Source organism: Papio anubis, chromosome 3, assembly GCF_008728515.1.
Source record: "Papio anubis isolate 15944 chromosome 3, Panubis1.0, whole genome shotgun sequence".
Classification (NCBI taxonomy): domain Eukaryota; kingdom Metazoa; phylum Chordata; class Mammalia; order Primates; family Cercopithecidae; genus Papio; species Papio anubis.
Genome location: NC_044978.1, coordinates 3248799 through 3274047, shown reverse-complemented (window position 1 = coordinate 3274047; position 25249 = coordinate 3248799). Strand labels below are relative to the sequence as shown.

Sequence of the window (25249 nt, the reverse complement as noted above, 5' to 3'; positions counted from 1 at the left end):
TTAGTGGGGTAAATGCTAATATACACTATTTGCAAATTTGTATGACTATGATCTTTAAAAAGTAAACTTTCTGGATTAGATTAACAACTTACTTTGTTAAAACAAATATAAATATAATTTCATGGGAATCTGCCTTCTTAGACTATTTTATATAGGAGCCAATACTACCATACCTAACCTTTAAAAATCAAATCTATTTATCATTTAGCTTCAGTGATAAAGATGTGAAAAGCAACAAAGCAAAATTTTTGCTATTCTTCTGAAATTTCTCAGGATCACAGGATGAGTATCCCTAAACTGAAAATCCAAAATGTGAAATGCTCCAAAATCTATTAACTTTTTGAATGCAGAACCGATGATTTTAAAAAAATGCTCATTAGAGCATTTTAGATTTCAGATTTTTGGAGCCGGGATACTCCAATGATAAGTACATAATGCAAATACTCCAAAATCTGACAAAAATCAAAACATCCAAAAATACTTCTAGTTCCAACTGTATTATAAATAAGGAATACTCAACCTGTGGTATGACTGAAGAAGTTATTCTCTGCTACCAAATGCTATAAATATATCTTCTATAGTCCAATTTTCTCCAAAAAAATTTTGAAAGATCTGTAAACCTATAATAATAAAGCATTTGCTTCCATTATGGTCCAATGACGCTAAAAACTCTCTCTGTCACTAATGGTTTATTTACAAAGTAACACATCACTAATTAATTCAATGGGGTATGAAGATCAGTTAATATAGTCATTAATCAGAATTGTAGATATCTCACAGCAGTGGGTTCACTGGGCACAACTTTGGAACTTTAAATAGTCATTAAAAATTAATTAATGATTCTAAAGATTTCCTTCCACAACAAGGAAGGGCTACGGAGCACACGTGAGGAGAAGTGAGAGGCTGAATCTGGGGTATGTTTTGAAACAGAGGCTCCTAGGATCTCAGTGAGCAGTGCAGGGCAAGAGCACCCCCCAGGAGATACCTGAGTCGGCATCTGTGGCCTGCACTCTCGTCAGCAGCGTTCCGGGCTCTGTGTTTTCAAACACGGTGATGGCATAAGGATCGGCAGAGAACTCGGGGGCGTTATCGTTCACGTCTTCCAGCGTGAGCACAATACTGGCTTGGCAGAATCTCCCTCCTCTATCTGTGGCCCTGACGAGAAGATGATAAACAGCTTGCTCCTCACGATCAAGGGGGGCTGACGTTTTCAGTTCACCTACAAACAAAAACAAATGACTCACTTGTAATTTAAGATGTGACCTACAGCTGTACATCTTATTTCTTCCCCTTTTCTCTTTCAATTACTTAGTCTGAGTATTCAGTCTTCCTCTTGAGACCAATATTATCAATGACAGATTCAACAGCTGCAAGAAGCAGTGAGAGCCAGGTCTCCAACCCTGTCAGGTGCTGGCTCTTCAAGCCCTGCAGGTCTGAGGGCCTCTCACCTTGCGTTTAAGACTGCACAGGTAAAACAGCTACCTAATTTGCCAAATTTAAAAAATGTTTAAATTTAGATTCACATGTTCACAATTAGTTCTTTAGGAGGAAAATAAAAAGGTTTAACAGGAAACTCAGTTGATCCCAATTTTACTAAAATACAAAAGGAAAACAACTCTATTTTAAAATAAAATACCATGAATCGGTACATTTATAGAAAATTTTAAGAGATAATACTAGAATTATAAATTCATGGTCACTAGAATTCAAAGAAATATGCTATTTAAATGCGATGGATAAAGACAGAAGCAGGTTTACACACACACACACAGCTTCACAGAGGTTTTTTTTTTTAAACAAGTGGCATAAATGCCTTCTAAATTTTAAATCCTTGGTTCAATTAGGTGATATTCTTGCTGTTTTTAAAAAATATCACCTTGAATTTTACACACTAAATTGCTGGTAAGATTTCACAAGAGGATACTTCAACTTTGGGCATGAGAATGTCACACCATTTAGACAAAATGTAATTTCAAATTTTGTGTGTGATCTAAAAATCACCCACATATATGATACTGTTGGAATATACAATTTTGTCCCAAACTCCATCATTACCTGTGTCTGGATTTAGTTGGAATTTTTCTGCACCTGAACCCAATAATGTGTAAGTAATTTCAGCGTTAGAGCGGATGTCTGCGTCTGTAGCAGAGATCTGCATGATCAACTTTCCAGGAAGGACGTCTTCAGGAATAGTGTCTGAATATAAAGTCTGCAAAGAGTTTAACAAAAATTGTCACATAAAAACATTAACAGGCAGCACAAATGTCAAGGGAATAACGGAAAAGAAATCATTCATCTCTGACCACAGAAAACATGGGAAATGACTAAACATAAAATCCCAAGAGCTTTGAAAACGATTTTTCTCATAAAACATAAAACACATGTGAAACAAGGAGAAGCCGCGGAGCAGCCACCAACTCTACATCCCTGAAAGAGCCTGGTCTGATGTTTAACCTACAAAATGCTACTATATGTCATTAAGCTGATTTCATATTCAAATCCCTATGAGAACACGTAAGCAGTAATCGAAACTTTAAGCACCACTCCATGTTTAACTAAAAATTGCAGAGAATACTGGTTATATCATATCTGCTTATTTCCAAATACAGGAATTTATTTTTTGCAAGTGTTCCTAACATAAATAATTACAGTTGAGAGAGAAGCAAGTTTCATGTTATGGGAGAAAACGAAGATTCCTGAAGGCCACAGAAGGGAGCGTGAAGGCTCAGCCCCTTCCACTGCCCTGCGTGACCCTGGTGCCCTGTCTTCAGCCCCTTCCACTGCCCTGCGTGACCCTGGTGCCCAGTCTTCAGCCCCTTCCACTGCCCTGCGTGACCCTGGCGCCCTCATGCTCAAACACGGTGAACAGCTGTTTCTAGCTCCAATTATTTAGAAATCCATGCCATAAATTAAAACCTAAAAGAAGATTAAGATTTGGTTGATTTTCTTAATCTGAACTCAACTATCAGTGAAGTACTCATGGAAAAGGACTCCATGAAAAAGGACTCAGGAAAAAGGGTATTTCATAATAGGATGAATTTAAAGGATCTAGTGTCCCAGTCTTATTCCTGAAGATGATACAGTATTGTATCGAAATAATAGTATCAAAGGGCTAAAAAACAACCAAAGACACTTAGTTGCTGTAAGAAAGAGAGAATGTCGCACCCCTCCCGAAAATACAAAGTACAAATAAGAACTGGAATTAACTCCTCGGCCCTTAGAAGTTCCCCTTCCTTTCACGACTGAATTTAAGGGTTCTTCCATCTTAAGTCTTTCCCTGAGAACAGCCTTATCACTTTCCACAGCCACAAGCATCTCAGACTCACAGAATCTGTGGTGGGTTCCAACTCCTCCATCCTCTTCACAATCACATTCCTCTCTACCCAGCCTTCTCCTGGCCCCGTGCACTCCTCCTCCCTGTCACTCTCAGCCTTCGTCCCTGGGCAGGTCTATTTCTTCATCAGTGCACTCTCTCATCAGGCATCCATCCACAACATGCTACCCAGACTGCCACCTGCACACCATCATGGGACCCAAATGGTCTGTTTCGCACCCCAAACATCCCAGCTCCACTCGCCACCCTGCCTCCCCAGAGTCCTCTTCTCCCCTACCCAGGGTGGCACTGCACTGGTGTCCTCTTTCTCCTTCCAGCTCAGCCCCCTTCTCCCTTTGGAAGTCTCTCCCTCTTCTTTTTTCCCCTTTTTGTTAGTATCCTCTCAAATGAATTCAATTTTCAGCTATCCAGAGACAACGCCAAGTTCCCACACCTTTCCCTGATACCCATCCAACATCTCGCCTTCTCTCAGTGTCTAAAAAAAACATGGTCAACTGGATGTCCCATTACTTTAGCAAACTGGAATTGGAACTCGACACGGAACTCCTCCAAAGCCAGTCCCCGGCTCAGACTCCTCTTTGCCATGGCCTTGGTCGCTCCCTCTACTCCTGTAGAAAGTCGGGCTCAATGGCATGCCCGCCGGCTGGCACACCAGATGGTCTTCCTTGGTAGTGGCTTTGGTCCTTTCACTCCTTCCCCACCTCTGCTTTCCAGGGCCCCCTTGCATCCACTCCTCCCTGTCTAAATAATGGGCACGATGCTTCCAAACTAAGCTGCTTTTTTTTCTTTTTTTGAGACGGAGTCTCGCTCTGTCTCCCAGGCTGGAGTGAGCGGCGCGATCTTGGCTCACTGCAAGCTCCGCCTCCCAGGTTCACACCATTCTCCTGCCTCAGCCTCCCCAGTAGCTGGGACTACAGGCGCCCGCCACCACGCCCGGCTAATTTTTTGTATTTTTAGTAGAGACGGGGTTTCGCAGTGTTAGCCAGGATGGTCTCGATCTCCTGACCTTGTGATCTGCCCGCCTTGGCCTCCCAAAGTGCTGGGATTACAGGCGTGAGCCACTGTACCCGGCCCAAATTAAGCTTCTTAAGGAATTTGTCTCATAGCATCTCTACCTTACTGATACAATAGGCTCCAAAGTCCCTATTTTCCCCAGGATAGAATTCAAATCTCCTGGAGCGACCGCCACCAGCCACTGTCATCCAGTTCACCCTTTTCCAAGACTCTCAGTGCAGATTCCCCACTTCCGGAAAACTCAGTGGCGATTCCCACAATCCCTCCTCACACTCCACGGCTCCTCCCCACCCACTCCTGACGACCCAGTTACCGCCCCCGAGGCTGAGCCAGCCCTTCTCACCCTCTGGCCCCAGGGACCACCCCTGCTCGAGCCACATGGCCCTCACCTAGTCTTGGAGGGAGCATCTCTTCCTACGTCTACTTTTAGTTCTCACTGAATGGTGAGTCCTGCAGATGCAGGAAGCACGCTGTCCACCTCTGAGATTCTCTAGCATGCAGAAGAGCAGATGTCCCCAAAACAGTGTCCCATGGTACACCGGCACTTTGTTTCCGGTCAGATCCTTCCCCCCAAATAGCTGTATCCCCATATTAAGAGAATCCCCTCATGAAAAGTTTACAGAGCATTTTCAGTGTTAAGACACAACTGTAGTCCTGTCCATAATTTAGTTATTTAGAATGAGGTTTCTGATTTATTTAGCATTCCTGCAAATAGTTCTGAAGCTTTTCCAAGTCTTACCCCATTTAACACCTCTGCTTAATCAGTAAGCAATCATAAGACACATGTCAATTACACCGCAGTGCCAAATGATGGTCATTAAGAAATTCAAATTCATAACACACAAATGCAAGGGAAGAGTTGCTTACCTTTTCACAAACTGGACTGTTGTCATTTGCATCAAGAACTTTCACTTCAACTATAGCTTTTGACGAGAAGGTGCCATCAGTTGCTGTGATAGTAAGAAGGTAATTGTCCCTTTTTTCCCTGTCTAGAGGTTTCTTCACATATACCTTCCATTCATTCTGTATATTTTCAACAGCAAACTGTCCCAAAGGATCCCCTCCTATTAAATCAATGGAGGAAGATGATAGTCAAATTTGTTGAAAGGATGAAAGTAACAGAAAAAATAAACTGCACCGTTTATTTATGTTAACAATAAATAAATGTTACCGTTTAAAAGAATTGAGCATTAAAAAAATCAATTTGGCATCTATTAGTTTTCCAATTTACAAAAAAAAGGGCAGCATTAAAATGTATAAACATAGCATTAAGACTACTAAATAATAATTTAGCTTGCATTAAAACTATAGATTTTTTAATGATAATATATTTATAATACAGTAAGTATAAGGTTCAAAAGAATGAGTCACAAAAATCAAAAACAGTCTAATGAAACAACTGGTAGCTTTGCTCAGGTAACAAGCTTGAAATGAGGCTCAACAGACGTGATTTCTACTTATTATTTTAGATATTTAACTAAAATCATCCCTTAAGCCCTCAATTTCCATATAATACATTATCTTACAATTTATGCTTCTAAAAATCATTTTAAACTGCCTGAAACTTTTTTACCTGTTATGAAATATGTAACTTGTCTGTTGATCTCTTCAGAATCGGCATCTGTGGTACTTAAGATGGCAATCACACCGCCGGGGGGGTCATCCTCACTCACAGTCCCTTTATAGATCTCGGCCGTGAATCGTGGTGGACTATCGTTGACATCGGTGACGGTAACATCCACAATGGCTGTGGAGGACAGCTGGATCTTTTCACCGTGATCTGAAGCAACCACTTTAATCTGGTAATTGTCTCTCTCTTCATGGTCAAGTTCCTTTAAGGTTGTAATCCAGCCTGTTTCCATGTTAATGGCAAAGGATTCAATGACGTCCACACTTTGTGACTGATCCAGGCTATACGTAACTTGGCTGTTGGTTCCTGAGTCAGCATCAGATGCCCTGATCTGAATTACTCGACTTCCCCCTGGCAGGTTTTCAACAATGAATGCCTCATATGGACTAGATTCAAAGACGGGGCTGTTGTCATTTGCATCTTTCACTTGGATACTAACGTCTACAGAAGCCACCATCTCACGGTCATCTTGAGTGCACCTGGCCAGTATGGAAAACTGATACCACTTAGTTATCTCATGATCAAGACTCTTCTCCAGCTTCAGCCTCCCACTCTGTCTGTCAATCACAAAGGACTCATCCCTATTGCTTTCTGGGGTATTCCCTTTGACCAGGCTGTAAAGAACGGTCCCACTATGTTCTGCTCGGATGAGATCTATTTCTGTTCCAATGGGCACGTCCTCCGACACGGTATAGGTATAGAAAGGTTCTGAAAATTTTGGAAGTTGCGTTTCTGGTGGAAGGATTTTGACATAGACAGGAACAACGGATTCTTTTGATGGAGACCCATTATCCACAGCTCTAACAAAGAAAGTGAAGAACTCATTTTCCAAGCCAATGAGGCTCTCCTTCGTAGTGATTACACCGGACAGTTTGTTAATTTCCAAATTCTCTTTTACACTTTCAGAGTCTGCTTCAATGGCATAGGTGACATCGGCATTGGAGCCCTCATCGGCGTCACTTGCGAGAACTTTAATGACTGAAGTCCCTTTAGCAGCACTGGATCCGATATTCACTTCGTATTTGGTCGCCCGAAATTGTGGTGCATTGTCATTGTCATCTGTGAGGATGACATTCACAGTGCAGAAGGCAACTTTGCCTCCAGCGTCCTTAGCCATTAAACGGACTGAGATCACTTTCTCCGCTGGGGTTTCTCGATCAAGTTTTTCCAAAGTAAATATCTGTCCTCTCTCATTTATGTAAAATCTGTCTTTGGCAAAGTCATTTACAATATGGTAAGTGACGTCACCATAAATACCAGAATCCCCATCCGTCGTTTTCACCTCCATCACCAGGGTATGTAGGGGAGCGTTTTCAGCTAGTTCCACTTCATATTCATTCTGAAGAAAAGCAGGGCTGTGCAAATTGCCTCCGATGACAGTCACATGAACCTGGGTGGAACTTCTAAAAACGCCATCGGAAACTGACAGGTTAAGACTGTAAAAGGGCTTCAAGGTGTGCCGGCGTAGGTTTGAGAGGGTGATAATTCCTGTTGCACTGTCAATGATAAAATGTTTATGATCATTGCCGGACAGAATGGAATACTGCAACTTGTCGATGTCCGAACTGTCTGCATCATAGGCTTTTACACAGGTCACAAAATGCCCATGAGGGGCATGCTCGCTAATTCTGGCTTCGTAAATGTGTTGTTCAAAGAGTGGTGGGTTATCATTGAGGTCGGTAACGTCCACCGTGACAATCACGTCACTGCTCAGCGGCGGCATACCACCGTCGACAGCCCTCACAAAAATCGTGTGCCGCTGGGACTGCTCGTAATCCAGAGTTCTGAGCAGTGAAATGAGGCCGGTGCTGCTGTCCACATGAAAATGATCATGACTCTTGCTGAGATTCCCAAACAGCTGGTATGAGATTCCCCTATTGGGTTCTGAATCAGAATCTGTGGCTCTGACTTGAACAACAGATGTTCCAATTACAGATGCCTCAGACAGGGTTGCTGCGTAAGACTGCTGAGCAAACACAGGAGGGTTATCATTGATGTCCTCTACTACGATGTCCACAAATACTTCAGCATGAGCGCCCGTCAAGGAGTCCGTTGCGCGTATGCTCAGTTTATATGCCGGGTGGGCCTCAAAGTCCAGAGGAGCTATGACGTTGATAACTCCAGTATTGAAGTTAATAGTGAACTGGCTGAAAGGGTCTCCGTCTGTGATGCTGTAGAACACTTTCAAGCCTTCCGGGCTGTTAGCCTGTACGTGGACCACAGGGCTGTGCACCTGGACATTCTCTGCAATCTCTGCACTGTAGAACGGTTTTTCAAACACGGGCATGGCTTTATTCATGACAGTGATCGGAACCATAACTTCCGCTGAAAAGGCCGGGTTCCCTCCATCTTTGGCAACCACTGTAACAAGATATTCTTTATTTAAGGTGTCAAGTTCGAATTGCTTTTTCAGTGAAATTTCACCCAAGGGTCCAATTTGAAAGTATTCATGATGTTCCTTAAGGTAGTAATGCACTTCCCCGTTTCTGCCACTGTCTCTGTCTACAGCAGTGACATGGCGAATGACATGGCCCACCTCGGTGTCCACTTTAACAACGGCGTAGTAGGGAAGGTTGACAAACACTGGTGCGTTATCATTTTGGTCTTCTACAATGACCTTCACGACAACGTGGGCCACCGCGGAAGGCTTATGTTCTTCTGTCACTTCCACAACCACATCAAACGCCTCCTGCTGCTCACGATCGAAGGGTACACCAGTGGTTGCCAGTACTCCTGACGTGCGGCTTATTTTAAATCTGCGATCTGGGTTGAGGATGTGATAAAACAAAGGCTCATTGATTGGATTCCCAATGGCAGTAATGACAGCTAACGTTTTGGCCTCCGTGGAATTCTCTTTCACTACTGCAGAGTAGACATCCTGGGTAAACTTCAGTTGACTTTCTCTGCTTTCTTTCACATTAATTTTGACAGAGGTCAGGCCAGCAAACCTGCCATCGGAAGCTCTAACGGTTAGCTCATAGCGGCTTCTTAACTGAGTTGTGTTTTGGACAGTTAGAGCACCAGTCTTGTAGTCCATGGAGAACTTCTCCCCGATGTTGCCTTCGGTGATGGAGTAAATCAACTGTGAGAATGCGCTGGAATCGGCATCTGTAGCATTTACTGTGATGACTTTTACTCCTTTGTAGGTTGGCAACAAAAGAGATGCTTCATATAACGGCTTGGCGAACACGGGAGGGCAGTCATTAATGTCAATTACATGTATTGTTACATTAGCTGCATACTCAGCAAATAAACGTGGGGTTCCCATGTCATGCACTTGTACGGTGAAGTGAAAAATGCTTGTTTCTTCATAGTCCAGACTGAGGACTGTATGAATAGCACCAGTGCTAGAATCAATAGCAAAATATTTGTGTACAGATGGTTCAACAATGTGGTAAACAAGCAAAGCATTGGAGTCTTTATCAGCATCAGCTGCTCGAATCACCAGAGGGACATTCCTGTCTGTGAGGACCACGCTGTTAATTGAGGCTGACTCACTAATGAGTCCTGTATATTCTGCCTGCATAAAAACTGGCGAGTTGTCATTCTCATCCTGCAGCTGAACTGAAACTGTTGTATTAGTGGACAAACCAGCCATGTTCGTTCCTTGTATTATCAATGTGTACACGGGCAAAGTCTCAAAGTCCAGGGCTTTCTGAGTGATGATACTTCCAGAATGTGGATTAATATCAAAAGCATCACCTATATTTCCATCTTTTATTTCATACACCACTGATGACTGACTATGGGCTGTAACCATCCCAATAAAACTCCCAATGCTGACAGTTTCACTGATTTCAACAGAATAGTCTTTGGATGTAAACTTCGGAGGGGCGTTGTCAGCAACTGTGACGAAGATATGCACAGAAGTTACTTCACTCATTGGTGGACTGCCCTTATCTGTAGCTTTTACTATTAAATCATATTCCACTTGGTTACTTCGATCTAATTCTTTGGCAGTTTTAATACAGCCCAAGACAGGATCAATCATAAAAGAATTTCCAATGTTTCCTGGAAGGAGAGGAAAACATACATGTTAGACAAAAATACAAGGAGCAATAGAAGTAGTAGTTAGGGAAACAGAAACAAAGGTATCCTCAACAATTATATTCTGAAATTAAGCAGAAACTCAGGGATGTCAACATTTGAATGGAATATTCAACTTGTTTTATTTTTATCCACCTAATATTTTACAGAATTTTGATCATGAATGATGAAAAACAAAAAACAGAAGAAACAGCCCTCTGCGCTTAAAGCCAAATCTCCCTCTCTGGGCTGCACTGGGAATGTGTGGTGGGAAGACAAGGTTATCCTTCCACAAAGCAGTTGAGTAAGTCCTTTTCCAGGAGTCCCTCAAAACACTCCTGGACCACATTTGTATTTTCAATGGTCATGACTTAAGAATTCTTAAGATGCGTATTCATTACAAAAGATTTCGATTCAGTAAGAAATTGACGTCAAGCTTCGAGAGACAATTGTCCATGGAGAGATGTGTGTAACCCGTCCCACTTTACAAGTTTTGAGGATTGCAACAACATTCCCTTCTTATCTTTTTCAGGTCAACTGATCCTCTAGGTCAGTGATTTTCCACTGGGGGCGATTCTGCGCCCAAGGAGACATGTGGCAATGCCTGCAGACATTTTTGGCTGTCACTACTGGTCGGAAGAGGGTGCTCCTGGCGTCTCGTGGGTGGAGACCAGGGATGTTGTTAAGCACCCTACAACGCACAGGGCAGCCCTGCACAACACAAAATATCTGGTTCCAAATGTCAGCAGTGCTGCAACTGAGAGGCTGCTTGAAGATATCGAGTGTCTCACCTCCTTTTCTTTGGACCTTTTCAGGCTATACTATATGTATCTTTAGCTGCAACCACAGCTCCAGAATATTCTATAATTTCGTATCATCGACCGAATCTTCAAAGAGATGAGCAGTTCTCTACAGCCCTTTTGGATAAATCAGGGCAGCATTGCAGGCTCTCAGGTTTAATCTATCCATGAGCCCTCCATCCTTTTTCTGTCTCATAAACGAGCATCCAGAATTCACCATCCTCGTCATAGCACAGAATCTGTTTTCCCCAAATGAACTATTACATTTACCCAAAACAAAGCTCACTTGCCACTTAACTGCTTTCTCAAATTCTTGCTCTAGGTTTGCCATGCGTGTGGCATTTCACGGACCAGAACTACTTAGTGTGAGCTGCAAACCAGGGGATTAACCAAGCACTTCTTTCTCCACATCATTAACAGTAAACACTTCCTCTACAGTCTTCATTTCCTTCCTTTAAGACATTTTCCAAAAATCCATGGCCATTTTTTGGAGAGCAGATCCAGCCTGGCTTTCATTAAGTCTTACTGGCCCTGCATCCAGGCCCCAAGGCAGTGCCTCAGTCTGCAACAGGGCAGAGGCCCAGGCTTTCCTTAGGTCCTGATGCTCTGAGCTGAACCCTGGCCGAGGACTGGGTCCTGCTGCCTCTGCCAGGCTGTTGAGACACTAATTTCCGGCCTGTCTGTATTTATGAGTCAGTGATCCCAGGTCCTTCCTGATCGCATTTTCGGCTGTCGTCAGAACTCCAAGATCCTTTTCTCATCCCACCTGTACATCATCCTCACTGTCTAAAATTGTGACTGACTGCCTGGCCTAACACAGGAGACTGGGGCAACCATGGTGACTCTTCATCCCCACCCCTCAGACTTCCCTATGTCTGTACTCACCAGCTGACCTAGCATATTTTATATTCATTCTTCTATATCCATTTCTCTCTTACTTTGTACAGGATAATCTTATCTTGACAATGAAGCTTCAAATACGCAAGGCCTCGAGTGGAGGAATGAAGACTCTCGGCTGCGGAGGACGCTCGTGATGCTAGAACACACTGCTTTCTGCAAAACTTGCTCCCTGCCCTGCAGCCAAGCGGGCATTCTCTTTGTCCTCAATCAGGAGCGCACACTCATCTCAGAGCCCCAGTGTTTGATGCATCCTCTCCTGTATTCTTACTGTTTCCGTCTCATCGCCCTGTGTCTTCTTTACAGCATGGATCACAACCTTGCTCTTTATTGGCCATGCAAGGTTCAGAAACATCCTATATTATCCTTTATTATCTGGGGCATCGTGACTCTGATGAACACAGCTTGAAGCATGTCGCTGATAACAAGGTGAAACAGGAACCCAGCTCGTCATGTGATAGATGGATCCCACATACATACAGATTAAGGCAGAAGTCATCAGATTTGCAGATGGGAAAGCAGCATCACGTTTACATGAAGAAACAATGAGGGCTGCTGAGGGGCAGAGAGTGCCCCTGCCTGACCTAACGATAGGTACGTGCAGAGACGCCGAGGTGCACGGGTGGTGGTCAACGACTTCCTACGGTGGCAGAAAAGGTCTGTACGAGGCTGGGGGCTTATTCACTGACTTTAGCTACAATATGAGTGATTTTTAAACAACTTTAAATTGTTCCCTGTATGGGAACAGGGCAATTAACTAGACAAATAGGCTAATTTTTGCTCTTAACTATTAAGTGTATTACACAGAACTGTGAAGGGGAGTCTGTTTCTTCCCCTGTGGACACACTCTGGATGTTCAGCTGGGGCCCACTGACCGGCAGAGTGGCACCCTCTATTGACTCTAGAGGCAATTATACTGAACTTAAGTTTGGCGAAGAAAACCAATTCTAATCAACAAGTATATTTACTTATGGAGTGTCTTCTATTTCCAGGTATTAAAATGGTTTAGAAGTAGTGCTCTAATAATCTACTTTTTAAAAAAGACATAAGAAGAAAACACCACACAGACCAGAGTATGGCACTGCCATGTCTCTAGCATATAACTCAATGCGGAGTATGGCACTGCCATGTCTCTAGCATGTAACTCAATGGTTACTGAAAATATCTCCTAATTAATTCCTTTTTCCCTGAAGACTCCTAATCAGACCAAACCTTTTACTCAATTAATTGCTGCTAGTTAAACATGCAGTGTTATATACTGAATTTATAACTAGTCTTTTTGAACTTTAAATGTAATCTGACACAAATGAGAAGCAGGTAAATACCTTTTACTCAATTAATTGCTGCTAGTTAAACATGCAGTGTTATGTACTGAATTTATAACTAGTCTTTTTGAACTTTAAATGTAATCTGACACAAATGAGAAGCAGGTAAATATGAATAACTTAAATGAAAGGCATTGTATGAACATTTTATAGTTTGTACTATTCCAACAGATGTCCACCTCCTCCATCCCCAGCATATGCCCACACACCCTCCACAAAACTCTACTGCATGTTAATGGCAGTGGTCTCCTACAAAGTAACTGCTGAGCATAATTTTTATATTACCAAAACTATAAAAATAGCTTCTTAAAAGCCCTAATTCTATGCCAGAATAGGCCACTGGTATTATCTATTCATTGAGGAGGGAGTTCCATTCTCAGAATACCAGATTCCTAACCCTATCAGTCATTAGAAGCATTCAAAGAATGCACATGCTTTTACTCAGACACCAACAATCACATTTTAACCACCCAGTTGTTGAAAATTCGGTGAAAGCTAAGGGGAAGTTTAACGTTTTCTCCTACATAAACCCAGTCAGTTTGTCTATGGCAGAATTACTTTACTGAAGTACTCAGGCACGCACAAATGGAAAGCACTGTTTTTCTAACTGCAAATTTCTGAACCAGTGGAAAAAAACTTCATCTTTATTCAAGGCACTAACTACACTACATTTTTAACACCGCAATCACAGGCAGTGTATGAGGTCTTATTTGTGACTAATGAACTCAATTTGGTTGTTTTAAGGGAAATAAATGAAATTTCAAATATGTTAAATAAACATAGTTTAACCACTTAGAACACATCAGTAAGTTTTTTAAAATGACTCTCCATTTCCCCCAATTTTGATTACCTGATCTATAGTTAATCTGTACCTGTAACAAGTCTAACGCCTAGGAGAGACAATTTCTAAGTATGCAGAGCTACAGACTTAGAAAAAAAAACACAAGTTAAATGGAAGATTTTAATTCTCTAAACTCATTACAAAGAAGACTGAAAGGGACTATATTTCTCATACTAACAATGGTGCTGAAGAAAACAGAAAACTGTCAACTGTCTTCTCAACATTTCATCACTTTCAGAGGATCTGGCCGAGCAGGAAGAGTCCTAAAGCAATGTGAGCTCTGACTGCACAGAACCGTTTCCACTGAGGTGGAACTTTCACAAGACATGCATTGTGGACCCAATGGCAACCCCTTACCTACCATGCCCAAGGATGAATGCTCCTAACACAGCACCTGGCACATAAGTGAGCTTCATCAGCCCACGGAATGAATGAATGAATGAGGGAATGGTAGCAGAAAACAGACCAAAAACATCCTGCTATGCCGGGATTGTTTCCTGGTGATCCCCCTGGATAAACCGACTCTGGATCTCTTGGCCTCTGGGTCCCGGAACCGTCCAGGCCCACAGCTCCAGCTGTTTTTTTTTTCTGCCCTTGCTGCCTCAAGCCCCACCCCAGCAGGCCCCAGCTCTGGGGTCTAGTCCTCAACCCAGTTCCATGAGGGAAATCCACCTGTTAAAGGCAAGGGGCAAAAATCCAGGTAACTGTGGAAGGGGTGGGAGGGGCAGGCACCTCTTCCTGAGGTTTGAGCCAATTACGACGAGATGAGCCAACACTGATACGGAGCTTCCTGCTCTGCTGAAGAGAAAATACTCTCTGACAAAAAAGTAAAACGTTAAATTACTAGGCAAGTATCTTCCTAAGTGTGTTTAACCAATATTACAGAAGAAAGTGTGGTTAAAATAATTTCAGAAATACTGAATTGGTCAAATAAAGTTTCCTATACTGTGGGGCTTCTCAGAGCCTTGAACTGGGCTAATACTGTGAATCCCCCAGAACTTCCCCAAACTGTCTGATGGGCTAAAAGTTAAAAAATAAAAAATAAAAATAAAAAAAATCCTCTTTCTCCTAATATGCAAAATTGTATCTAGAGATCAATTTAAGCAATTGTGGCAGATACACAGAAATGCTTCAATACCCAGAACTGATATTGGAAAAGTAGAAACAGACTTTTAACAATTGCAAATTTAAAATGCCACTGAATGCTCCAAAAATACCTGACTCAATCGAGTACAGCACTTCGGCATTTTTCCCTTTGTCCTTGTCCAGCGCCGTCACCTGCAACACAACCGAGCCGACGGCCGCCGATTCATACACCCGCCCTTTGTAGGAGGCAGCGGTGAACCACGGGGCATGGTCATTCGTGTCGCTGACGTTGACCACAATCCTTGCAAAGTTGCGTTTTACAGGCACATCTTGATCTCGTACCTAAAGGAATCGACACATTATCAATCCCATTGGTGTTTTTCTTCTAACTAACTGGAAATCACAGTTAATCCCACAAAGGCCTCAGGACCAATGGTGGGAGGAAGAGGCAGAGCGCCTACCATGACCGTGAGGGTGTGCTGGTGAACGGCTTCATGGTCGAGCTTCTCAGAAGTATAGAGAGAGCCGGTTGCAGGATCGAGACGGAATTTCTTGAGACTCAGTGGATCTCTGCTGCTCTGCAGAGTGTAGATTAGTCTGTTTTTCTCATCCTGATCCACAGCACTGATGCGCACAATTTCTGTTTCTGGCGCCGTATCTTCAGGAATAACAACTTCATACTTCGATGTAGAAAACTGAGGACGATGGTCATTTGTGTCTATTACTTTGATGAATACCTGTAATGGATGACAAAATGGCTCGTACAATAATATGTCCAATTACGATGTTTTAATACTTAAAGAACCATGAACAAAAGTCAAGCACATTGAAAGAATGACACTGTGGCAAAATAAAATACAAATAGGAGAAAGGCAACAAAAACCTACAATCATACATGTCTTATAACATTTCTCACAGGTATATTACTTATCTAAATATGAGTCAGATAATGATGATCTTTCTGAATTCTTATAACTAACTCTGAAGACAAAATGTGTATACTTTTCACACTTGCCACGTCTTTATGTGGGCTTAACTTCTCTTATGCCTCCACACAGAAGGTATCTGTAGATCACTCATGTACAGATAACAATTTACTTTACCAGGATTTATAGAAGACTAATTTCTTATATCAGATTGGAATCTGCAACTACCAATCTACTGAGGTGAGTAAGACAGATGATTACACTATCTAAATTTCTCATTCTCATTTTTGACATCCCAAGCCCCAGATCATAGGTTTTTTTAATATGTAAAAAGAAAAAATAAGAAATGTGTTTAGAAATCACCGTATTTCTGTAATCATAAACCTACATGTATGTAGTAAATATGTTTACTCCCTAAAAGCAATTTAGTCAATAGACTGAAAAAATAAACTCTCTTAATTGTGTCCACATAAAGTAAAAACCTTTGGAGGAAAAAAAGCAAATGTTAAGAAACTTGGTACTAAGCTAAATTAGAAACAAACAAAACTTTGACAGTAAGAGGATTAATTTTCATAATGAAAAAACCTATGGATTTGGCACAGTGGAAATCACTGCCAATTACAAAACATGGTTTAGAGTTTATGAAGAAAACTGCGCTTCGTGGGGGCATACGGAACAAAGGGATCTGCTGTCCAAGCAGCACAGGAGGCCAGAGACCCAGGCAGAGCTGTCAACCACATGGAGAAGGCCATGAACAGAGGCCTTCCGTGAGGGCTACATCAGTGTTCTCATAGAAGACCAAAACATCAAGGATGTTTTAGTTAAAAAACACATAACATGACATTTTGTATGAATTCTAAATGCATCCACCAAACCATGGAAAGGTTTCATGTGAAAGCTATGTAAACCTTTAAAACTATAGATGCCTCACTTTTACAGGTCAATGATGATCCAGAAGGGATGACTATAAAGGCAATTACCATAAATTAGATTATATATTAATTTCCACTATACATTTAAAAATTACTTTTCCCATGTATTGGATACTGGGCAGAGAAGTTTAATCCTGCTCCAAGCTCAACTATTATTAAGTAGAAGGAACTGAAAGTAAAAGCAAAATTCAATTGAGACACACTGATCGTGCATTTCCACGCCCAGTGCTTGCCTACATAACACAGTGGGTGTGAAATTAGCATGCAACAGTCCCTGCCCTCACAGAACCACCAGGCTCACCAGGCAATGTTCTGCACATGCACAGCCTAACCATGTCTCATATACTATCAAGTAAGTTTTTAAGAGTCCGGAGACTGGCTGAGATGTTCAGAAAGCTCTAAAGAGGGAGACAATGATTTCTTGGATGTATTTTTGGTTGGCAGGTGAGTAAGTATGAGGAAGGGCTGCCTCAAAGACATGAGGGCAAGCAGTGGGATGGAGCATCCTGCCTTTAGAGGTTGGAGAGGACCTGGAACTCAGGGATGATATAGTAAAGGAGCAAGAAGAAGGCAGAATCAAATATGCAGAGCCTCGACTCCAGAACTGATGTAGGAGGATTACACAGCTCCTTTTGGTCAGAAGAAACTCACTTCCAAGATGAGCGGCAGGGATGAAGAATGGCGACTGGAAGGTGAACTGAGTGTCGGTGGGACAAGAGCCCAAACCCGAGCTGATGTGCAACAAAACTATGGTTTTCTGAGTGCTTACTGGGTGACAGGCTCTCAGGGAGTGAAGAACAAGCGCCCTGCGGGTCATCTCATCAACCTTCCTAAGACCTCCAAGAGAATGATTACCACCACCCTCACTTTCCAGGTGAGAACATGGACACACAGAGAGTTACAGCTATTTGCCTCTGGAAAGGAATACAAGAGGTGGAGCCGGGATTCCGACCAAGCGAGCTGCTCCAGAGGCCACGATGCTGATGCTCGAGAGAAAGTGAAAGAAGATATGAAAGCAAAGCTGTTTGAAAGAAAGAAAACAAAAGGTAACTGGATTTGGTAAGTTACCTGGAGATACAAGAGAAAGCCAAGTGACTGGAATCAATAGCGGTCAGCATCCTAAGCCACACACGCAGGACAGGCAAGCCGGGAGAAGAGCTGTTTCCGCAGGGCACTGGCAATTCTCCCACCGTCCTGCCGCCTACCTCTGCTGGAGGCTGCCTGCTTGACCCACCAACGCTCACCTAAACCTTCTCAAATCGGCATCTGCTGCCCCTGACCTGGAGACACAATGGCTGCTCTGTTGATTTTTGAATGTTACTTCCAAGCCCCAATCCATCCCCGCGGTATCCTAGCGTCTCACCACCCAGCTAATTCCTCTGCTCTTCAATCCATCCCCGCTGTATCCTGGTGCCTCTCACTGCCCAGCTGAGTCCTGTGCTCTTCTCCAGGTGGCAGCTGCTGCCCCGCTCCACCTGCTCCCGCCCAAATTCGTATTTCCAGGTTCTCAGCTCAAGAGGAAAAGTAATCTAAACACAAATCATTCCCTCTGTCCCACACCTTAACAGGTCAACCTGGGCTCACGGTTCTCCTACAGTCCGACTGCCTTTCCCTGTCAGCAATTAGGATAGCATCTAGAGCCTATGACAATGGCCCAAAATAAGTTACAGAAGTATCTTTATACTTCTGAAACAATGAAATTTAAGATATTCTGTGTTCCCAAGGAAGAAAACTAGACTCTCTTTCCTGGGTTTTACAGGAATTTTAGTCGATACACATCATATTTCATGCTAAACTTTTCACTGCACTAATTAAAAATACAATTATTGGGAAAGAGTTGCACTGTTAATTATTCATAGAGGTGTTGTCTTTAGTAATGAGAATGCTTGGCAAAGACGGCCATCTCCACTGCTTATGAAGCTCCTTTTGTTAGATTTCTGGGTAGTCGATTCTGTGAACTGGTCTACAGTTATGCCCCTTAAATCCTTCTCTCAGAATTATCCTGTTAGATTTATTATAATTTATGATGTTTTCATTCTCATTTTTGTGCTCTAAAATTTTACAAGGGCTTATGTTTAAAGAAAGAAAATCAATAGATTTTGCTTGTTTCTAGAATGAGAACAGCTACCAACTAAATTGAAATTTTCACACCATACTAGAACTTTTACAAGACAATCTCAAAATGACCCCAAAAGCATACAGCATACATCTATCAATTTTATATACACTAAAAATCACAAGCATTTAGAGAAATATTTTTGTAAATGGCTTTAAATTATCTACCCATTTATTAATCGAAAAGACATCATAGACGATAATTTTTATCTTTTAATGCAGCTCAATGACTTAGCAGATGATCTGGCTCACTTAGGATTTAAAACAGTATAATCTAATGCTAGAAAACTGAAACTCAGAAGCATCTTGTTCTCTGACATTTAACTTCTTTCTTGTTCATTTAGGCCACAGTAGGTTATAAATACACCTTTAGCTCTGCCAGCCTCGTGGAAGCTCCAAGAAGGCAAGATTGTTGCCTGTTTTGTTTCCTGCTATTCACCTTCCAGAATGGTACCTGGCATGTGACAAGTATTCAACAAATACTTGTTAAAGAAATGAGTGAATGACACTCTGCTCACTCCTGAAACCTCACGATGATTCTTCTCTCTAGGAATATTCCTTCTGTACACTTCAAACAGCCCACACTGAGAACCAAAGAAAAGTAGTAAGAAAGAAGAGAATTTAAATTTAACTTACAGGATTTTAACACATAAGTGTGAAATCCCCATAATCTGGCCATCTCAATTATCAGATAGGAGCAAATAAAGGTGTTAAAGGAATGATGAGAACAATTTTATTAGTTATTTTACATAGCCAGGAGGAATCAAAAAAAAGTGATTTAGAAGATGAATCACTCTATCCAGTTTTACTGAAACTGATTTAAACAATTCATTCTCAATAGTGATGTACTTTACGTTAATATAGTTTAAAATGAGCATAAAATTCGAAGATTTTGATGGCATAATGTTGGTCTGGTTTTGTTTTTGAAGTCTTCCCTCAAAATTCTCAAAACTGCTTAATTATATGCAAAACCTAAATTGGGATATGGAATTTTCTTTCCCTAAATAAAAATTCTTAGTGTGCATGTGTGTAAACTATACCAACACACAAACTCTTCTGATTTTAGACCCTCACAGGGCAGAATCCACCGCTCATATTTCCTGTGGACCCCTCCAAGTCAGAATGTTATCTCCAACCTCCTCTGACAACCGCATCACTAGTAATTCACTTACCTGAGTGAGGATAGTGGTGGTTCCATCTGTGGCCTCGACTGTGAGGTTGTAGTTTGACTTCTGTTCTGCATCAAGAGGTTTGGCAACAATGATGGTTCCAGTTCCCTTGTCCACATCGAAGTGACTGTCGTAGTTGCCACCTAGTTTAAATTGGGACAAAAAAAAGTAAAAACAGTCACAGGATAACACTCCGTAGTTTATTTTGTGGCTTTCTAATACTTAATGGCACTGAAAAAAACTTCTAATGTACTAGCAAAGAGTTTCCAAGGAGGAGCATTTTGAAAGACAAGAGTGGCCAATTAGAAAGACAATGCTTGTTATGGCAAAGTGAACCCTAATTGTCCAGGAAGAAACTAACTGAAAAAAAGCAAGAAAGCAACTCTGAAAACAAAGACATTGCTAATACTGCCAATGAGTTACTTTCAATTTGCTTTTTCAGGGGTTCTGAATTTCTCTTCAATCTTTATCTTAGTTATACAAACCATCACTGGGCCATTTAAAAGTTTACTTACTAAGAAAACTTTCTGATACTTTCAGCAAATTGGCCTAATAAAATAGCTATTAAAAATCAATGTTAACTCTAAAAAAAAAAATAGTGGTAGTTAACTTCAATTAGTCCTGGCTACTATAAACTATTTGAAAATTTTTTTTTCTCATTTTTGACAAACACAAAGCCTAATGAAATAAAAGTTTCTATCCTACTAATATTATCCAAATGTTTTTGATAAAACTCTCTTTTCAAATCCATTGACCTAGATATAAAATGAAATGGAATGAAAGAAAATAGAGGCTTAATGTCATGATGAAATTCTACTACTAAATCTAACCAAGAAACAAAACAACACACACGACGTCTTAAGAGAAACCTAAAACCACAGGGCAAGGTGAGCATTACGTGTCAACACGCTGGCGAATGGGATGGGTGACCATGCGCACACTATGGAAAAAAAAAAAAAAAAAACAGCAATGGAAGATAGTCATTGGAAATAAAAAAGTTTAAAAAAAAACAAGGCTTTTATTTTAGATCTCATAATCTGAGGCAAATTATGTGATCTCAGCAGATACCTTCTGCTGTACAGTTCAGGTCACAAGTCATCTGAAAGATGTAAAACACTTCTCTAGCAAGCGTGTCTCCTGGCACAGCCAAAAAGAAGCAAGCACGCATGGAAAGCAAGCACAGAATAAGAGCAATCAATCAAACCAGGTCCAAGCACAGCAAGGTTACACAGCGAGGTCAGGTACTGCACAGCAGCAGCCTGTCGATCTGGAAATGTGATAAAAGTTAACAGAAAGCAAACAAACGATTTTGAGTATCGTTAACTATGAAAACAGTCTCTTTTTCCCCTTCCCTTAAAAGTATGCCGTAAGAATTTCATAGGTGTTGATGACATGGATTTCATACAATCACCAAACTGGTAAAAGGGCCCAACCATTTAGCATGAAAGTTCCAAAGGTAAGGCCTGGCCCGACACACCCAGGGGTCTGGGTCCATCAGCTGCAACTTTTGGGGGCTTGGGAGTAACATGACTAAAGGGTAGAAGAGGAAAAACGGACATAAAGTCTCCCCTAGAGAAATGAATCGCAACAGATACACTTGTTCTTAAATACCCTTGTAACTAAAATGTGAGGAAACAATTAAAAAAAAAAAAAATCTAAGATGCCAAAGTCTAATGTGAAATTTAAAAAATATGTTGACTAGGGTATTACATTCAATGTCTTACCTAAACTACATGACAAATAAGAAGAAATGGCTTTAGCAAGTAAACTTTACTGGAGGACGAAATAATCTAATGAATCCTCATTCCTGTTGAAAATGAGATAAATTAAACTAAAAACCCATAGCTGGTACCATAACTTTAAAGGTATACGAATCAAAATTTGTAAGCTTATTCCCTCTTAAATATTGACATGTGACAGTCACACAGGCATAGTTACTTTAAATGTTCCAATCATATTCACTAAAAATAACAATGTTTTTAGTGGTTATGTTATCAATAATTAAACATTAAGAAGTTGTGCTTTTGGACCAAAACATTCAGGGCTTTTGTCTGTAACTCTTTGATGAACTTTTAAAAAATGTTATTTTTAAATTAATAACTTGGTAGAATAGAGGACCTATTTTAAACAAGTTTAATATATGCCATATATTGTGAAAAATTTTGCAATCAAAATATTATGGTTTAAAGCAAATTCTCCACCTGTCAATCGTATTCCCAATTTTAAATCCTGACACGTGCCCAAAACTCATCAAACCGTATGCAGATTCTCCTCAGTGTAACCCGTAAGGACAACGAAAACGAGGAGGAATGCTTACCCGTGATATCAAACCAAAGAGGTATGCCAGGAGGCTCAACAGATATTACTCCAATCATGTGAGCAACGGGGTCACTTTCCATCACAGTAAAGGTAAAAAATGATTCTTCAAATGAAATGGGCTCCGGGGATGGTTTGGGTTTGGAGATCCATTCAATGTGGAGTCTGGTGGTCGATGACTTTTGAGGGCGACCATTGTCAACTGCCTTAATCTGTAACATTTGGGCAGAGGGGATTAAAAACAGCAAATCAGAAGTTACCACCCAGAATTGAATGGAGCACAGACTGGTTTGGTCTTCAACTGAGCCAATTTCAAACATTTAACATTTGTATACTGTGTGCTGAATGCTTGATGAAAGCACAATGATTTCATGACCACATGCAACAGAAACAACGAGCACCCTGAGTGACAGATGAAAAGGAAAAACAAACCCGTGCTTCTCCAACATCATCCGGCACTGCCTAATGGGGCCATTAGGTCACAAACACTTCAGCCATTTACAAAACAGAAATAAGGTTGCTAAAGAAGAAATGCAAAATAAGGTTTATAGTCACAACATATAAAAAATTACACTACTACAATCTTAACTCACGGAAAGAATATCATATTCTCCAGCTGCTGAAAACTTCTTGGACGAAACCACCCCAGTTTTCGGTTCAATGAAGAATTTGCCGTGCTCATTCCCTTCTTCGATGCTGTAGGAGATTTCGGCATTGGGGCCTTCATCTTTGTCGGTGGCTATAACGCGGTACAGGGGCTCCCGTCTGGCATTTCTTTCTCGGTCTGGCTTTTCCCGCTCAGGGAGTCTGATTTTGTAGAACTTTTGCAGAAACTGAGGTTTGTTGTCATTTTCATCAAGGATTTTCACAATGACTCTTGCAATGGTTGATTTGGGGGGACTACCATTGTCTGTCACAGTAACCTGGTTTTTTAAAGTTAACAGATAAACATGTTAAGATACACTATATAAAAAGGATCTTCTTCCTAATGCTACTCCGCATGTGTGTGAAGCTCTACCTTTCACAGGGCACGAGGACTCAGACACAGCAGCTCCTCATTCCAACAACAGCGCTGGAAGGAGGTGAGGCAGCACCTCCTATCTCTACAGGGAGAGAGTCACGGGGGCAGGCATGGCTAAGAAAGAAACAGCCGCACCCCTGCACGCCTTCCTGACCATGCCGGCTCTCTTCTCACACTACTGTAACTTGGAAAGTGAACCTCACCCAAATGTTAAGCTACCAAAAACTCAATACCTTTAGGCCATGGAAGTGATACGTGAAGATTCGGCTTTACACATTTAAAGAGTCTTCTTAAAAACAATACACTCTACATACTTAAAAATAAAATTTCCAAATATCACGTAAAAAATGTTAAACTTCATCAATAAAATATACTAAATTGTCATTTAAAAGTATGTGTTAAATAAATAGCACACCTTTTAATACTAGTAATCACCATTTTATTTTGGCTGTTTTCCTCCACAGATGTTTTATAGGAGTGGACCTAAACATTTAAATTTAAGACCAACTCATTAAATAAGATTTTCAGTAAAATGATGTTAAAATAACTTTCATTTTAAGTAAACTATCCATACATTCTTATATTCTATTTCGGAAAAAATATCAGAGAGTCTTGAGGACTGCACTGATGACTGTTTCCATATCCATAAGAGACCATTTCACCCTTAAATCAAATGTTCACGTTTATGTCAATGGGTACATTAAATGTAATGGTATTAGTAATGCTTACTCTCCCCTCATCCACACCCCACCTTCTTCCAAATGAATTACCAAAACACTAAAAACAGCCAAGTAGACTGAAGTCTGGCAGTTGTAAATCCTGTTTATTAAAGTATGACTATACCCTGATGGTGCTTGTCAAAAATATTTAAGTAGTTGCTTTGCTTTGTATTATTTACCTTCCTAAGCTTTTTCAAAATAAAAGTATTACTATTTTAATTTTAAACTCTCGAAACATTTCCTTTTCATCAGTTTGCATATGAGCTTTAGAAAAACAAGAAAGAGAAATACAAGCAAGCACTATGTTTTTTAGTATTCATCACCAAATTGTTCCTAACTTTGGGTTCAAGAATCAGTAGCTAGTCACAGCTTTCAACACCGAATGCAGACACACTATCTTTAAGACAGCCAAATCAATGCCAGCACTGGCTCTCAAATACACCACACCAAAAGGACCCTACTGAAAAATACAGAAATTATGTATGCTGAAGGGGAAATTTATTTCCCATCAATGTCCAAAAATTACTTTCAAAGTGCTATACATCTGGTATCTGCTTCCACCTAGCCTTTGATACTCACTGAGAAAAGAGGGCTCTGGAGTGAGGTATGCAATTAATGTGAAATTTGCAAGGACTGGAGCAAAATGTCAATGTAACTACTGCTCTCCCATCTTCCCATCTGTTTATTTTTGTCAGCCACCGCACTCGCCCCTTCTGTCAATCCTTGTAGTGAGAGAATGAAAATTCAAAACTGCTCTATCGTAAAGAAAATGAATTCAAGGGACCTTCACACTCTAAGAACTAAAAACTCAAGATGTAGTAGATGAAGCAGTTCCTAACGGAGAAAGCACCATGGCCATGAAACCACCTTTCCCAGAGGGGATTCCCAATTCCCATGCACACACAGAAAAAATGTGTGTACGCATGCACACACACAGACACACACTGCACAACTACAAAAAACTAAGTATTTACTGACAACGTTAAGAAAACTTGACCAAGGATAAAATGAAATTAAGCGGGCATTATAAACAGCAATATTAAAAGAAATTTTCAGAAGTTACAGTTTAGAATTTTGTCACTTATACTGTTAGAGTGG

General features: G+C 41.0%; 1 protein-coding gene and 1 long non-coding RNA gene across 10 annotated transcripts in view; both read right to left on the bottom strand.

Moving 5' to 3' along the window:
- FAT1 (FAT atypical cadherin 1) overlaps positions 1–25249 on the bottom strand; it is a 147635-nt gene that overhangs the window by 24194 nt on the left and 98192 nt on the right. For 7 of the 9 annotated variants that reach the window (XM_021939042.2, XM_021939049.2, XM_021939047.2 and 4 more), the window contains exons 5-14: positions 23005–23334; positions 22413–22623; positions 21164–21232; positions 20099–20238; positions 15415–15690; positions 15085–15295; positions 5922–9989; positions 5216–5412; positions 2056–2209; positions 986–1219 (exon numbers count right to left, since the gene is read on the bottom strand). In XM_021939042.2, coding sequence (XP_021794734.2) covers positions 986–1219; positions 2056–2209; positions 5216–5412; positions 5922–9989; positions 15085–15295; positions 15415–15690; positions 20099–20238; positions 21164–21232; positions 22413–22623; positions 23005–23334 — 5890 coding nt within the window. The remainder of the gene's footprint in view (positions 1–985; positions 1220–2055; positions 2210–5215; positions 5413–5921; positions 9990–15084; positions 15296–15414; positions 15691–20098; positions 20239–21163; positions 21233–22412; positions 22624–23004; positions 23335–25249) is intronic. The other 2 variants (XM_021939046.2, XM_021939048.2) reach the window with 1 other exon arrangement.
- Positions 10129–15078, bottom strand: LOC103884848. The gene is made up of 2 exons (XR_647655.3): positions 13027–15078; positions 10129–12913 (listed from the first exon to the last, which is right to left on the bottom strand). It is a non-coding gene; the product is annotated as an uncharacterized LOC103884848 (long non-coding RNA).